General features: G+C 40.1%; 1 protein-coding gene across 1 annotated transcript in view; it reads left to right on the top strand.

Moving 5' to 3' along the window:
• Positions 1–2,586: 2,586 nt before the first annotated feature.
• aspscr1 (ASPSCR1 tether for SLC2A4, UBX domain containing) overlaps positions 2,587–17,598 on the top strand; it is a 22,218-nt gene continuing 7,206 nt past the window's right edge. The window contains exons 1-13 of the mRNA XM_005735716.1: positions 2,587–2,696; positions 2,920–2,975; positions 3,418–3,532; positions 6,200–6,300; positions 9,011–9,068; positions 9,169–9,242; positions 10,332–10,863; positions 11,227–11,286; positions 12,425–12,564; positions 13,423–13,504; positions 13,587–13,653; positions 14,009–14,071; positions 15,219–15,271. Coding sequence (XP_005735773.1) covers positions 2,607–2,696; positions 2,920–2,975; positions 3,418–3,532; positions 6,200–6,300; positions 9,011–9,068; positions 9,169–9,242; positions 10,332–10,863; positions 11,227–11,286; positions 12,425–12,564; positions 13,423–13,504; positions 13,587–13,653; positions 14,009–14,071; positions 15,219–15,271 — 1,491 coding nt within the window. The 5' untranslated portion in view covers positions 2,587–2,606. The remainder of the gene's footprint in view (positions 2,697–2,919; positions 2,976–3,417; positions 3,533–6,199; positions 6,301–9,010; positions 9,069–9,168; positions 9,243–10,331; positions 10,864–11,226; positions 11,287–12,424; positions 12,565–13,422; positions 13,505–13,586; positions 13,654–14,008; positions 14,072–15,218; positions 15,272–17,598) is intronic.

Here is a 17,598-nt window from a genome sequence, read left to right as displayed (position 1 = left end):
AACAGAATCCCAAAGCAGTTTGAGAACCGGCACTGGCTGGCCTGGTTGGAGAACTCATCAGTGGTGTCAATGTCATTTTATATGTGACCAATTTAATTTCAAGTGTGCTGGGTCAATAAAAACATTGTATGATTCCCCATTAAGACAATCTTTGTCAGTATGAAGTGGTTTGTGTGTTCTTCTCTGGGAGATCTTGTTTTTCCAGCCACTGGAAAAATAGAATAGAATAATTCCGCACATCTAGGCTCAAAAGAAAAGTGATTCTTAATCCCTGAAAGCTTCTTTTTCTAAGAAGATGGTGAAACTTGGATAAAATGAATTGTTTGTACAGCCACTGCAATCATGTGATTCATTTTAACCACTTTAAAACACAGGTTAACTTCTGGTGAAGTGAAAGGTTCTCTGAGATTTTCACATCTTGTTAAGCCATCCAGGAGGCCAGACTGGACCTATGGGTGGGACACATGTAGCTCATGAGCCATATGTTTAACACCAGAAAGCTATGTTTTCCCATATTGTTTCTTTTACATCTGCTCATCTTTAAAAGTCCCCATTCATTCACCAGATCCACCGTCCTCTGATGACTAACATTCACACACTGCCTGTAATTTGATTTTGATCTTTGATGGTTTTTTTATGATGAAAGGAACACTTAAAAAAAGGTCTCTCAGCATGTAAAACCCACTGCAGATGCCTTTATAAGTTTGCGCTCTATCCAGACAGTTTTGAAGTTTCAGTCCTGCTGAGCGAGGAAGGAAGCTGATTGTTTGTTTGTTTGTTCAGATGGTGGCAATTTCCCACTAGGACTGAGAAGCGCATTCATTTCTGTCTGCCTGTCTCTCTTTCCCAGGTGGACTTTGTCTTTAAATGTTGCTGTTGAAGCAGTCAGTCAATCAGTCAGTTGTTCGGCCTCTGAAGCTCTGGCCTCACACCTCTCCATCTGTTGGCACCACTTGTCATGTTGTTTGTCTCGTCTTATTCCAGCTTTGATCCAATTTGATCCATGCTGAGAAAAAACAGCCTTGATTGTTGTTGCTCAAACTGCATACATACAGTACATTAGATTTTCCATATGGAGAGCAGATTGACTGTGTGTGACTGTGTTGTGGTCAGTTTACAGACAGGATCAATTTCCTTCTCTCATGAGGCCAGATTGTGTTTTCTTATTATGCTTTTAAGGTCAAGGGAAGAGTAATGATCTTCATATTGTTTTTAGATGCGCCTTGATGCGCCTTGAGGCGACTTATGTTGTGATTTGGCGCTATATAAATAAAATTGAATTGAATTGAATTGAATTGAATAGATGCACACTGTACAGTTCAAGCTGTGGAGGTTTTTTTTTCACAGAATGAATAGACCTGGTTTTAGATTTATTTTTACATTCGAGTCTGATGTTGTTAACCCACTCAAATTATTTTTTCTAACACAAACGGATGTGTAGAAAAGACCTTCCCAAACTTAAGTCTCCCCTGTCCACCCAGGTTAATGTGGTGACTCTAAATGCCATGTAATTCACATCATGTTTATAATTCATAAATAATTCCTTTTGCTGGATTTAGACAGACTAGTCAATAACCCTAACCCCTTTGGTTTATTCTGACAAAAGGGAAAGTAAGAGTTGGCATTAATATGATTAATGAGGTCTTATTTTTATGTAAGTGTTCTAGTAAGTTGCCAGTATACACAGTACATAACATGGGATCCAATAATAAAAAATTACAAATTGCACTTGTATGCATCTGTTAACCTTCTAATATCATACTGTCCCAATAGAGCGGTTCAATCTCTAAAAGCAGAGTTGGAGGCAAATCCTTCAGCTATCAGGTTAGCTCCCAGTTTGGGTTCAGGAAACAGACACCCTCCCTACTTTTAGATTCGGCTTCAAACTTTCCTTTTTGATAAAGCTTAGCGTTTGGGATGGATCAGATGAGTCTAAAGCGTCTTAGTTATTCTTTTATAGGTTCAGGCTGCTGGGACACTTCACACAATGTAAGTAAAGTAAAGTAAGTAAATTTTTATTTACAATTCATAGACCATTTCTTCTCTAGTCCACTCTTTTCACTCCTGATGCATTTACATGCCACTACTGCATGGCATTAAATTGTGTCTACTCTCTCCCATAGCATGTGTTATGTTTCTGTCTCTGTGCTCTTTTTGAGACAATGGTTGTTTTGAATACAAAAATGCACCGTATGAATAAATCCAAACCGAACTGAATTTGGTGTTAACATATTTCACTGTAACGTTTTTTAAAATAAAAGACAATAAACTACTAGCCAGTCTAAACTATAGTAAGGCTGAGTAAATGAATATATAGTGCAAGTTGTGTTCTTAGTATTTTTGTCATGCTGTAGCACTTTAAGAGACTAGCAGATGTCTCTTAAAGTGCTCTTTGACTATTGCAGTGGGACGCTAGAACATTGTGGGGGTTATTTCTTCTTAATTTTTTTAATGTCTGTATAATTTACATTATTTTGCTTGGTAATAACGCTCATAAAGGTGAGACGAAGAAAATCTTAAAAGTTGAACGAACTGCACCTTTAAGTGTTGCTGCGACAGAGTCAATAAAGCTTATTCAAACAAACACTGTGACGTCAGGACACGCAATGGCTGCTAGTGGCACAGCTGTAACGGTTCTCACTCCCAATGGGAGAAGGCAAACAGTTAAAGTGGCTCCAAACACGCCGTTACTGCAGGTGAACTTTTATAGAGGAGCGTTTCATCTTTACTTAGGTGGACGGCTTATTGAATTCTGCGCTTTGGTTACAGAACCGGACTAAATTCCTTTCCTCCGAGTTAGCTTGCTGGGCTAACAGTTGTTAGCCAGTGACTGATCAGTTTGTGTTTTCGTGCGGATGAAATCAGATTATTTGGGAGATTTTGTGGCATAACTCGTGTTGTAACATTTTCCGCCTTCAGGTGCTGGAGGAAGTCTGCAAGAAGCACGGATTTGACCCAGAAGATCACGGTTTAAAGTGAGCAAATGAACGTAGCTGTAAATCAGTTTTTGTCCCTTGAGATTAAAAGCCTTTCATTACATCCAAATACACTTTAATACATAAACAATCGCACTGCACAGTAGCGGGATAGTAATGTGTGAAATATCCGTATATTTACGTAGTTAAAGAAGTTAAGCTAGTTAAATGTTGTAAGCGATTTTCACACATTACGCAACTCTGTTTTGGTTTTCATATCGTGTTTACTTATATTTAAAAAATCGGTGTCACTGCAGGAAAAAAGAAACGAGACAAATTATGTGTCAAAAAAATTAAATCAAATTAAAATTTGATAACTGTTTGTAATGCATTGATCAAATTTAGTCCTCGGGCTCATACATCGTTCTTCACAGCTGTCCAGCTACTCCGCATGAAACATTTAATTGCTCGCTTTCTCCTCCACTGTTAACATTTTTGGCAGGTTTCAGAGGACTATTGTTGACCTGACGCGGCCATGGAGGTTTGCAAACCTGCCCAACAACGCCAAACTGGAAATGGTGACGAGTACGAGGAAACAAGTTATAGCTGACAGCCAGGTCAGTTCAAACAAAGTGCAACTTGGGGTTCACGGTTTGTTCGGTTTTTATTTTCGTTTTTGTTTTTGTTTTTTATTTTTTGGGAAACCAAATTATTTTTGCTTTTTTTTTTTGTTCTTGGTTTTTTTTTTTTTTTTGGTTTGTTTGTTTGGTTTCCTTGTTATAAATCAAGTGCACAGCTTTCATTTAGAGTGGTGTGTTTTTTACTCTCCCTAAAAGTTCAGCTTTTAGTTTAACCCCAACCAGGGTGTCTATAGTTCAACTTTTGGCTACAAAGATCTAATCAAGGAAGTAAATCTTTTAAGGTTTCTTATGGTGAACATGTGAAAGAAGAGCACTTAATTGGAGCTCCCCCAAAGAAGAGTTTGTGTCTACTCCTGACCTCAAACTAGGAATCTTTCATAATTGAAGAAAATGCCCAGAAAAAGACACTTTTTAAACTCCAGTATCTACGCAGTGTCTCTTAATCTAGTGAATAATGTCCATACTTTATAATATTGACCACATTTATCATGATTACGACTTTTCCTATAAGCAAGCAGCCTTGGTGCATCTATTTTTTATTTTTTATTTTCTCAGATTCATGGTGTGCATGAATCAGAAAAAATGTGGAAACAATTCTTTTTACCTCAAGTCTGATTGCAACACAAAATATGCTCTTAATAAAAAAAATTATTGAACAAGAGCTCATTTCCAGGATCGGCATTGCCAGAGTCCTTTTTTATAGAAGTACCACAACTCGGTATCCCTTTTTGAAATGCCTCCAGTCATTTATGTGGGGAGTTATTTGAAACACCAGAGTGAAAAAATATCTGCTTAACTTATTTTAAGTGACTTTGTCTCGATGAAAGTTCGCCAGACTTTTTAGCCGTGAGTGGCCAAGGTAAACATGTTCAGAACATACTTCTTTACTAGAGTGTTTCTTGTATATAAAAGTGTTTGTGCCCAGCAAAGAGATTTTAGCCTTCCATTAGAGGAAGCTCACCAGCACTTTTATTTTTTACATGTTTTATGTAAGTGGGGTTTAATTAAGTTAAGCTTGAATGGCGCATTTGTTTTTTAAATAACAGGTGAATGCGTAGACTTCTGTTATGAAAGGTCACATAAGCTATTTGCGTGGCATGCATGTTGTTCAATAAATAAAATTAATTTGAGTCCTCTTAGGGCTGTTTGTCCCACTCATGATCATGTTTGAATAGCCTTAAGTAGCCTCATGTGTGGGTCAGTCAGCCCTGTGTGTGGGTTTCTTTATTGTCCGTACCTGGAAATGCCTGAATTCTCTGTCACTGCTCTCTCTCTGATTCCTATCCAACAAAACACTTTGTTGTAGCTGAGCTGTAGTTTCCTATGACATCATGGCATCATAATCCATGCCGTAAAAATTCACGGCTGGGTTTGATCTGCTGTTTTTGTTCATTTGATGGATGGTTGACTGTTGATACCTGGCAGATTTTATACAGACGCACACATGCAGGCACCTCTGGGGCAGACTGGTTTGTGGGAGTGTTTCGTGTTTGACCGTTGACAGCCAAAGCCCTCGTTTCATCTCTCCCGGTGTGCTGATATGCAGCGTGCTTTCTGTGCCGAACAACACCGTTGCAGAGTAAACAACTCGCAGAGTGACTCAGAGAAAGAGCAACAGAGACTTGCACTCATGTCTGATGTTACTTATTTTCAGGCTGAGGTAGGCCCACATGTGCAGCTTAATCATCTTTGATTATCAAAGAATTTTCTTCCTGCTAAATGTATCAAGACTGATGAGCCAAGAACTTACGAATGACCACCGCGGGGGATTTTCAAAATCATTTCCTTTTCGGCATTTAAGGAGATGTTTGTGAGTCCAACAGCGTGAAGTGCTTGTACTTTAGATTTTATTACTTTTAGCTTCTATCAAAAGAAAAATCTATGTAAATAATTTAAAGAAAATCGTACTGTGATAATTATGTGTTTAAAGGGGCCTCATTGTGCTTATTTCCTCCTCCTTAGTTTTATTCTTGGGCTGTTAGAGTAGCTATGCATGATGGATAGTCCAAAATAATCCTTATTTATCTTAACCTGTGGCTGGATGCAGGCTCTGTTCATCCTCCATCCAAGACGAGCTGTTATAGGTGTTTAAAGCCAACTTTCTTCTGATTGGCTGCTGCCTAGAAACACAAGATCTAAACTGTAGTTAGCTGGGACTGCTGTGCTTGAGGATGTCCACTTTCACCGACATCATGCGGATCCTAATGTAGGAAAACCTTGGTCAAACTGAGCATTTAGAGCAGTTTGAATCTTGTGCTCTGGGCTCACATCCATTACTTATATATATGCTGATCTACTTATTTTAATCTTCATTCATGTTTAACATGTTCATCCTCCACTGTAAGATAATAGAAAATAAGGAAAGGCATAGTGGGCTTACTTTTTGGTTGATGTCTTTCTTTTTTATTTATGGGGCATAAAAGCAGTGTCTTACTCAGATCCAGCTGGTGCCCTTTGTTGGATCTGTCACTATCCAACTTACCGTAATAAATGAAACAAATGCTAACCAGAGCTTTGGACTGTCTCATGTTGATAGTTTAGACCTGCTTTTTATTTCCATTATTGTTTTTATTTGGTTAATGGTTAAAGAGCGCCTTTGGTCTTTATGCTTAATCTGTGTTCCTGTGGTTTCATACGTGTCAGGTGCGGATTGCACTACAGATGGAGGACGGCTCTCGGCTCCAGGGTTCGTTCTCCTGTGGACAGACTCTGTGGGAAGTGCTCACACATTTTCCAGAAATCAGGTGTGTGCATGAACATTTGTACAGGGGCAGAATCTGTGTGTCTTTGTAAAAAAAACAACAACCGTTAAAAGGCCTCAAAAGTAAATTAAATTGTGTTGAATGCCGACTAAATAGATTTTTATGTTGTTAGTTACTGTGAGAATTTCTAGCATACAGGGCCTCCCTTTTCACCCCTGTTCACTTCACGTGGTTGTGTGTTTGTTTGTTTGTTTTGGAAAGGGCTAGATATTGATCCATACTTTAAGTGTGTATTCTCATGAGTGAAAAATTGCACAAAAAGAAGACTTAGAATAGGAGGAACTGCAAGAATATGGTAAACTTGTTGCAGAACACATATCAGATTTAGAAGGCAAGAAACTACAACAAGAAGAAATAAAAGATCAAGAATGAGAAGAACTAAAAGAATTACTGTAAGAAGAAAAGACTGGAAGGGCTGCGAGAAGAGTTAGGGGAAAAAGACAAGAATATGTATCAGAAGAAGTACTAGAACAACAGGAACAACTAGAAGACTTGAAAGAGGAGCAAGTAGTAGAAGAAGAAGCTGGCAGAACTTAAATAGAAGAATTAGAAGTACTAGAATTAGAAGACAAAGAACTAGTACAAGAACAAGAAAGAATAGAAGAAATTAGAATACAAAGAAATAAAAGAATTACTGGTAGAGTGAAAAAAATAAGATATAGAGGAACTACAAGTAGAGCTACATGATGAACTCATAGAAAAAGAATTACTAGATGATGTAAAAATGTACCATATTTTACTGACCACAAGGCACACCTGATTATAAAACACACTGTCGATGAACGAGTCTGTTTTCATACATAAGGTTTCTTCATTTATGTTGGAAGTTATAGCGTAGTTGTATGTTTTTAATTTTTTTGGAAATCTCTGTCAGAACATGCTATATCATGTTTAGGTGGAAGCTAGCGAGCTAACTTCCTGCTAACTTCTAACTCTGTTAAATTAAAAAAAAACCAAAAACAAACCTGTTTTCATGGATGCCTGGATGTTAAACTTAATTGTTCCACCTGGTAAAGCAGCAACACTGATCATTTTATTAAAGATGAACGAATTTAGACAGTTTTAACTCTCAGTGATGCCGCAGTGTTCGTTTGACTTTGGGACCTGAAGCGGACCCAGATTACTCCGCGAGGCTCCTGACTACAGTAATGCTCTGACGTTGCAGCTTCGTAGCTTCCCAAAGTGATACTAAAACATTTTTTGACAGATTTTTGAGCACCGTGTACCACATAAAATTAGTTCGAGGTCAGTAAGCACAACCAGAATTCATACAAAAGTCTCACCAGATTATAAGGCGCCCTGTCGATTTTTGCAAAAAAAAAGAAATGATTTTAAGTGCACCTTATAGTCTGAAAAATACATTTCTAAAAAAAATACCAGAGGAATGCGTAAAAAGAGTAATCCTTTGATCGGTATCGCTATTTCGATCGGTACATCGATGTCTTGGAAAGATTTTTACTATATTGGAAAGTCTGGTTTGTATGGAAGCCCATTTCCGCCACAAAAAAAAAAAAAGTATCCATATCTCGAAATTTCGACATATTAACTCAAAATTTTGAGAAAAGCAACTCGAAATTTCGAGTTAGCGCTGCCAATCAGTAATCTACGTGAATGACGTCATTTCCATGTTACCCGGAAGCTGAAGCCCTCAGCTACAAATGCTACAGCTAAGCTACCGGTATTACATCCAGTCGTGAATGCACAGATTGCTGAGTGTTTTCAGCCTGGCTTCACAAATGATGAAATCCCTGTGTTATTAGCTGAATCACATGGTGTTACTATCAGCAAACATACTTTAATTTGTTGGGATCCGTTTTTGAGTACGCGGTCCTGCGCCATATGCTTCCGGGTAACAAGAAAGCGACCTCATTCACGTATATTTTTGATTGGCAGAGCTAACTCGAAATTTCGAGAAAATAACTCGAAATTTCGAGTTATGGATACTAGCTTTTTTTTTTTTTTAGTGGCGGAAACGGGCTTCCATAGGTTTGTAAGTGTAATATTTTTAAAAAAGAATTGAAAAATAAAACTGGAACTGTAGACATGAAAGAAAGTAAACTTTGGTCATGGTGTTACACGAAGAGATTAATGGACTCAACACTGCATTTCATCCATCTTCCATAGCGTGAAGATTGTCACAATGAAAGCACGCCAGGATAACATTCCTTCTTCTCACCACTCCTCTACTGAAGTTTAAGCTTCATTCTAACACACACGCCCGCACACACATGCAGCTGTTGCTCAGTAGTTCCAGCTGTGCGGTCCCAGGTGCTCACGCATCCGTCCAGCCCTCATCTCCACTCCATTAAATGACATCACTGCATTTGTTGATACTTTTCCAAGCAAGTCATGCTTCCATGAAATGAATGTTAGCTCCGCGGCAACGTAAAAAGCTCAAGGAATGTTATGAAGCACAGAGGAAAGCTTTGATATTCAGAATTGAAGAGAACAATAGTAAAACATTTATGGTTCAATTAGGTACTACACGGGATTGTGCACACATGGTTTACACATGCTGATAGTGTGCCACTGCATTGCATGAGGTTTTATTGTAAAATCACCAAGCTTATTATCCTCAACCAGGAAAACCACTTGTGGGTTTTGTTTAAAGCAAATGAAAATCATTTGGACAATTTTTAATCTCTGTGTGTGTGTCTCTGTGTGTGCGTGCATGTCATCTCAACGTCACCAGTGTGTTGGAGCTATCCGACTCAGGATCCACTCCTGTGTGTGTTTACATGAGAGATGAGGTATGCAGCGGTCTTTTAACTCTCCCTTTCTCAGGAGATGAAAGTGAATTTTATGATAACACAGCTGCTTGTCCACATGTGCATGTCTGTGGATGTGCAGGTGAGTGGCGAAGAAGAACTAAAGAAGGCCTCTTTGAAGTCTCTAGGTCTTACCGGAGGGAGTGCCATTGTCAGGTAGGCTGCTAGTTTTCATGCTTCATGCATTTTGTGGGTGTGACTTTATTAATTATGTATTTAAAACATCATATATATAGAGAGTCTACAAGATGACTGCAGCTGTGACAAGCAGAAAAGTGTCCTTCAAGATGGTCTCCTTTTGCAGCAATAAACTGCATCTGCCGATTTAGCCCCACCTGCTACATTTGGTCACTCCCTAGAAGTCCCTTCTAAACCACTGGCAGTGCTACATCTCCTTCTCTGTGTTTGAAGAAAAGGAAGATGTCTTAGACAGTCAAATAGGGCTACCTGAATGTCTCGGCCAAAAAACTCAAATGTTTTCAGTGTACTGTGAACAGGTGCAAGATGGTGCGTGCCACAAATCACCCTATTTTCTGTCAGATGCCTCAGTATGTTCCAGTAGATATCTTCACAAATCAGTGGTGCCCAACACAGTATAGCAAAGTCTGTACTTGGTTGGCGATGCTATCAGCCACTAGTTGTTTCCGTTATAACACATTCTATCACAAGTCTCCCTAATGGGCAAATTTGTTGTTGGAACGTTATAGTATAGTTACACCACAGATCCGTCGGTGCAGTCACAAAAAAGGCTTGTGGATGTCCACACTAAGCCAAACATTCATTATCTGATGATGCAATTGATGTCACTTGTACAGACGTGGACTTATTTACGGATGCAAACACTTTTTAAATGTAAAATTTTAAAAAGATGGCCTGAGAGCACACTGACATCTCGGCATAAGACAACTACACGCCCAGTGCACCTTATGTGGACACTGCAAACTGCTTTTTGTTCTCTGGCTCATAGACAAAGAAATATCAATCAGCAGCGATGAATAGCTAACCCTAACACAAAAGTCGATACTGGTGGGAGTTTTGAGGTCTATGGGGAAATTGAATTACTCCCATTCTCCCATTACAGAATGGGAGTAATTCAAATGTAGTAGGAGCTTTAGGTTTGGTCCGTAGTGGAACCAAGGAGATTATGTTGAAGGGGAAAGAACTACATTTAACCTTTTTTTTTTTTTTTAAAAAATCAAAAAATCACCCTGTATTAAAACCCTGTATTTATGATTTATGTTTAAGGTTTTTACTCAAAAAGGAAAAAAACCCAGAAGAAAAAGCTGAAATGGATACACCCGCTATGCCAACTACGCCCATTGCCATGGAAACCACACCCAGTTCATCCCCGCAGCCGGATCCCGCTCCATCGGTTCCAGAAATGTCAGCAACAGATGTGCCAAGCCCAGATAAGCCGGCGGAAACCCCAACTCTGCCATCTTCTGCCACTTCTACAATCACACTACCCATTCAACAAGAAGACGCTCCAAACCTCCAGGATGCCGTTCGACCTAAAGACCCTCCCACAGGAAGTCAAACACCAGAGGACGATGGTGAAAAAGCTGGGCCATCAGGACTAAACTGCCACCCATCATCTCCTACTTCTTCAGCTCCTTTCATTCCTTTCTCCGGAGGTGGTCAGCGCCTCGGTGGTCCAGCTGGAGGAGTTGCACGTTCCCTCTCTTCCTCATCATCCTCATCTCTGTCAGCGCTGACCGCTGCTGTTGAGTCACCCAAAGCCAAGAAAGCCAAATCCAACCACGGTTCAAGCACAAAGGTCAGCCAAACCCTGAGTTTACTCGGCCTGCCAGGTGTATGCACTAGATATTTTTTGTTATTAGCTAGTGTGTCTTCTTGGCCCTTATGCTGCCATTAACCAGTTTTCAACATAAACCACAAGCTCACAAAAATATAAAGACAATGAAAGATAAAAGCTGAGAAATCTGAAGCTCATATTGATGTTTTCTGTTAAAGCCATGTGTTTGCACATTTATGAAAACTTACCACCTCAAATCCGATTATGTTGCTTATTGAGGGCATTTTTTTTGTGGGCTTCAAGAATTGTCCTTTTTAGATTGAATGTTTACAGTCCTGATCTGATCAGTAATTGGTGAAACTGGACCTTTTCTGCTCCTTTCAGTGTAAAACCACTACCAAGGTGCAGCATGATAGTATGGGTGATGCGGAGGAGTTCTTAGAGGTGAGTTTGTTCTGTAACCTCTTTATTTCAGATGACCAATTTCTCTGCTTGTGGATTTCCAACTCCTTCATAAATTAACAGTGTTTTCATATCTGCAGTGTTTAGTCAGTTTAAATTGAACTCTGTTTGGTTTTCCAGCTTTGTGCAGGATTGAACACAGTAAATCACCCACACTGAGACCCTTTGAGAAACCTACCGTACCAATCTATGCTTGCTACTCTGAAATGCAGCAAGACACTATAGATGTGCCAAGGTTAGCAACTAGCTGTGAAATCAACGTAAATTATTAATCTTCCCCACTGGTCCAGAAGGCAGCACCTTCTTCCTGTATTTACTTTTGTTGCTCCCCAAACCCATTTGGCCAATAAATGGGCTAATATCCCCACGTGGTTTGTAGTGATGCATTTTGGTTTGCTTGGAGTTCCCTTGGTTTGAGTTTGAATTTACAATCTTATCAAATGATTCAGACCAGGGTAAACGAACTGTACGTTTAAGTCTAGACACCCAGAAGCTGTTTTATTTTATTTTGAAACTCTTATCTGAATGATTGTGGAGAAAGCCAAGAGTAATTTTAGTGGCCACTAGGACTAAAACCTGCATTTGATTTATAAGAAGCTACAGGCTTTACCTCAAAATAATGTGTACAGAAATTGTTTGTAGATGTTTATTGGTCAGTGGTTGTCAGCTTTCATACATACCATCCAATGCCCACGTGCTCTTCACCATGTGGAGAAGCAGGGGATCGAACCGCTAACCTTCTGATTGGTAGATGACCCTCTCTACCTCCTGAGCCCCAGGCAGCTGTATTCAGTTTGTCTAAAGAAACCTTTAAATTCAAGGCACATTAAAATTTATGCAATGTTGTGCAGTAAATTCTGAATACATTTAAGAGAAAACTCAGACGATCACTTAGGAGGAGCAGCATTTGGCGATGGTGGGGAAGAAGAACTTTCTTTTAACACGAAGAGATGTTCAACAGAACCAGGCTCAGGGAAGGGCAGAATTCTACCGTGGTCGAAAAGTGAATAGGGATCGTGAGAAGTAAACAAGATTTCTGCTGTGATCAATAAAGCTAAAATTTGGACACTTGAGATCCAAATATTGTTACGGACACTCTTATATCTCCCTCTGTCTGCAGCCAGTGGAGAGGGAGCCTCTCATCTACCACCTGGACTCCACATCCCATCAGTCTGAGGACTACGGGGATCTGCCCGACGAGTTCTTTGAAGTGACCGTGGATGATGTGCGGAAGCGCTTTGCCCAGCTGAAGAGCGAGAGGTGGGGAAGGAGGAAATGGTTGAGTGACTGGGTGCAGTATTTAGCACAAATAACTTGTTGCTGCAGAAACGCGTCTGGATCCGATGTGTTTCTGCGCTGTTTGGAACAGATAATTAGTCAGTTTGGCATTCGGTCCTGCGGTGTTTTGTCCATGTATAACCCTTAATTGCAAAAATAGCCTAGCAGTGATGAGAGGCCATAGGCAGGGAGAATGCTGGGCATCACTGTGTGCATTTCTGTATTTTTACTTGTTTATTTTTTAAAATTTATGACCAGTTTGAAGTTTTTAGTCATTTATGAGCGCTTCTTCAAAACAGATGCGTTCAAGTTTATTCTGCAATCTCTGGATGTGGCGTCAGCAGACCACAGCTGTTGAGACATCGTGTGTGTTTGCAAACATGTTCTCATTTATAAGACAACACACAAACACTACAAAAGCTTCTAAATATGGCACGCTGGGAGCAATTAGTAGTTCTGTTTCGTGTAGACGTTTATCTTCCAGCCATCGACCAAACACCGTCAGGTTGAGACCTCACCGCTCGCATCCTTTAATCTCTGTCTGCACTGACATGGCTGCCTCATGGCTACTGCCATGTCAATGACTGCAATTACCAAGGGTGGAATTAAGCCGACCAAAGCAATTTGCCTGTAACACGCGCACACACACACACACACACACACACACACACACACACACCACAACGGCCACACACGAGTAGGGGTAGGAAAGAAACAGTGATTCTTTTTTTTTCTTTGCACATCTTACTCATTGTGGGTTAAACAACCTGCTTTTTATTTCTCAGCTCATTTCATTGTAACTCTGTGTGTGTGTGTCTCTCTCTGTCTCTCATTCCTCAGGAAGTTTTTGGAGGAGGCTCCGCTTATGACTAAATCTCTGAGAGAATCACAGATAAAGGAGAAGATGGATAGATATCCCAAAGTAAGCTCGTACGCATAATATCATTTTAATATATGTACGTTTAAAACATACAGACTATAAATAGCCCACTCTGCATCTCCAGGTGGTCCTGAGGGTCCAGTTTCCAGACAGATATGTTCTACAGGGCTTCTTCAGGCCTCTAGAGACAGGTGTGTGTTTGTGTGTGCCTCCATGTGTGTGCGCGCATGCAGTATGGAGAGTGTTCATTTCAGCTGGCTAGCCACAGGTATGGCTGCAATGTGAAAGCTACTTGCGGCTCCCTCACCACATTTACGACTGTAGCCACACCACAGTGACAGACTGAAAGAATGAGACAGGTCTGTAATTCCAGCGATGAGATGCACCTCAGCCCGAAAGCAACACGACAACCAGCAGAACAACAAATTGCAGGGAAATTCCTTCTGACAAATGAATTACAGTCCACACAGAGACCGATGTAGCTGCACACAGCCCAGTTTGTGCTTCAGCTGGTAATCTGTGTCCTTGTTTGTGTCTTGTGTCCAGTTGATGCTCTGAGGCACTTTGTAAGGAGTCACTTGGAGGACCCTCAGCTCAGTTTCTACCTGTGTAAGTATCGTTACATTTCCCCGGATTGTCATCTTCATCCTGTGAAGGTCTGACCATGTTGCAGCATCAGTTTCTGCTTCTGGTTTATTCCAAATCAGATAGGATAATAGTTCTGATTATAATTACAAGCACATTGAAATCACCTGAAAAACCTCAAGTCTGATGACTGGCTTAATTCAACTTCCTCTAGTGTCAAATAAATGCAAAATTAACACTTAGAATTTTGACCAAAACTGCAAAAATGCTGATAAACTCAAAATTTCTAGAGATCTACATGCAATGAGGCCAACTTTTCTATGAGCCTGAAAAAGGAGGAATTTTCTACAAACGTTTTGGATCCAAATTATCAGTTTGAATTGTTTTCATTTGAATTGCCTGGATTTGGATTTTCTTCAGTTAGATTTTACTGATAATGTCGCTTTTTTTATTTAAACTATGTGCAGGTACATTTGAGCGAGTTTAAGATGTATGAGGTTACTGAAAGTGAGGTTTGGTGACAGCTATCCAAAGCAAAACCTTTTTTTTCCTTATAGAGTAAGCATTTAAGAGACATTTTATTAGGTACACCTTGTACTGAGTCGAACCCCTTTTGCCTTCAGAGGTGCCTCCGTTCTTCGTGGCACAGATATTCAGAGAGATGCTGGAAACATTTTTGATTTTTGGTCCATATCGACATAACATCACACAGTCGTTGGAGATTTGTTGGCGACACACCCATGGTTTTAATCTCCAGTTTCACCTCATCCCAAAATGATCAACCTTAAAATTATCAGCAATATCACCTGCTTTATTTTTACCATTGTTTTGTTTTATTTTTATTTAACTCCACTTGTAAAAATAACAGGAACAACCAGTTTTAGCCTTGATATGTGCTGCCTACACACAAAGCTTTGAAACTGTATCAGTTTTTCTGCCATGTTTCCAGATTACAGATCAAATGTGAATTTGATTTTTTTTTGTAAAGCATTTTTTTTTTTTTTTTTTTTAAGTTAAAAGTTGCTCCTGTTGTTTTGTAAAATCTTAAGTCTCTGTGCCGCGTCCATTTGTTTTTCATTCATTTGTCAGCATTAACTTTCCTGTATATGTTGTATTATAGACTTTTATTCACAGTTTATCATTTTGACCATTTTTCTTATTCCTTTTTCAGTCATTACCCCTCCAAAAACTATTCTGGATGACCCTTCAGCTACGCTTTTCCAGGTACGACTCCTCACACTGTCCTTCGATTACCTTGATAGAGCTTCTAAGTAATAATACTCAGTAATAAAACGGCTGAATTAAACCGAACAAACTTCATCACTGTGAAACTGCAGAAAACGACTACAAAACCTTTTTTTTTTTCTTCAACATGGACATAAAATATATCAGCTGGTCCTCCTCTGCTCTTCAAAGCCTCGCTACATTCCCGTTCTCCCTTCTTCCCTCGCTTCTGCTCGCACTTGTTCCCCCCCTCTCCACTGTCCTTGACCCCAGCTGGGCTTGATTTTTCCCAGACTGGCACATGGGGTTAATACAGGCCTTGCTTTGATCTCGACACACACACACAAACACACCAGCGCTCTCACACATACACACACATGCAGAGCAACGGGCAGCTTTGATGCTTTGTAGCCTTTGAGTTTATTCAAAATGTGAAGAGATACATATGCTTGATCACCTCGACACTCCCGCGCACTGCTGGTTCTTGTATTTTTAGACACTTTATTTTGGCAAACATTTTTGTCATCGGCGCCTTTCGTTCTTTCACTTGACACTTTGATTCAACCTGAAGCGCACAGAAGAAGTGGAGGAAGAGGCGGATGTTTGAAGTGATTTTTGAAGTGATATCGTGTTGTGATGATGAGCAAGATTCAGCTCCTCTGAGGGACTGCTATAAAAGATAACAATCCTCAAAAGTGCACTTTGAAATATGGCTGCGTTGGTGTGTTCATACCCCTTTGGTGTCACGATCGCTCTGAATCACGTCTGATGTTCTGATGTCATTCTTTGTTTTTCATCTTTTCATCCCCTTCTGAACTCTCCCCGTCTGTTTTTTCAGTACTCGTCCCTCTCCTGTACCCCGACTCTGGCTTTCTTTTCCTTTTTTTTCTTCTTCTTTTCTTTCCTCCTCCAACTCCAGCACCCACATGGTCCCTCTCTCCGGCCCTCTCCTGTGCCTCACCCCTCCTCTCTCGATCCCCATGTCTCTATCCATTAGGGACTTAAAAGCGTTAAAGTGCGCAAAAACAAAATCTTTAATCCTCCTTGGTGTCATTTCTCCCATACGCACATTCTGTCTGGCTCCGCTTCCCTGTCTATACATCAATCTTCGACACACACATTTAAAGAATCTTTAATCTTTTTTTGTCATGTCACATAGACGTTGGCGCGCGCACGCACACACACACACACACACTTTAATCACTTTGTGTCATGTCAGGAAAGGAATGTTTCCCAACCCAGAAGTCCTTTGATACCAGTCATCCCCTCCCTCATCCGTCTCCCCCTCTGTCTTCCATCAGGATCCGTTCTGCCTCTTTTTCCTTTTCTCTCTCCATTCCTCTCTTCTTCTTCTTTTTTTTTTTTTTTAATTTAAACACACTCACCCTCTCCCTCCCACACACACTGGTCTCTTCTCGTTGGCCTCGTCTTTTTCCCGAATGGAAATGTTGCTGCTGCTGCCAGACGGAGCAGGATTGCAGGAATGCCTGTTGTTTCACTGTAACACATTGTTTCCTGCTCACAGGGCTGTAATAATAGCAATTAGGCCAGTGTGTCCCAATTTAGCAACCAGAGAAAGGACAGTGTGTGTGTAAGACGGCCTGTGGTGTTGGGTGAACCCGCCAGACCCCAGCTACAGCCTTTATTTTACGCTGCTGATTATCTAAGAGTCTGGAGGGAAAGTTATATGCAAAATGTTTTATGGCATCATTGCTGCGTCTAATGTATATTTTAACTGCTGATTAGAGTGTCTGAAGAGCCTCATTCCTCTAAAAAAGAAAAAAGATATTTGTCCTCCTAGCAGCTCAGCAGCAATCTTAGTTTGAGCTGTCATCTTCATCAACTGCAATTATGCTGATTATCGGGACATTAAGACTGCATTATAGGGAATCCCCAATCAACAATTTTGACACAATAAACTTTTTAAAAAAAGCTTTTTTCCCCTTCAACGTTAGTCATTTCTTACTGTTGCAGAATTCTTCCAAAGAGTTTTGGTCCAGATTTTTTTTAAATGTCTGGTTTCTGTCTTATTATGTCTTTGCACATATGCAGTTTATGTGGACAGAGATGACCTCTACCATGAAGTTCTTCAGGCACATGTAGGAAACAGTTACCTGTTGGGAGGAACTGAACAGAGCCCAGTCTCTACATGATTTAAGTCATTTTGGATCCAGGACAAAGTACAGTCCTCACAAGGATAAAAGCAGGTTGTCGAGAGTGACAAGAAGTGCAGTTACTTATATTCACAAGCTGTAGCAAACATATATTCAGCAGACACATCTTAAATACAGCAGTTAACTTTGCTTTTTAACACGAATATCTAATCG

This window comes from Pundamilia nyererei, unplaced genomic scaffold, assembly GCF_000239375.1.
Source record: "Pundamilia nyererei isolate P.nyererei 1_Seehausen unplaced genomic scaffold, PunNye1.0 scaffold00065, whole genome shotgun sequence".
Lineage (NCBI taxonomy): Eukaryota > Metazoa > Chordata > Actinopteri > Cichliformes > Cichlidae > Pundamilia > Pundamilia nyererei.
Note: the sequence above shows the minus strand (reverse complement) of the source record. Positions and strands in the feature narration are given on the sequence as shown.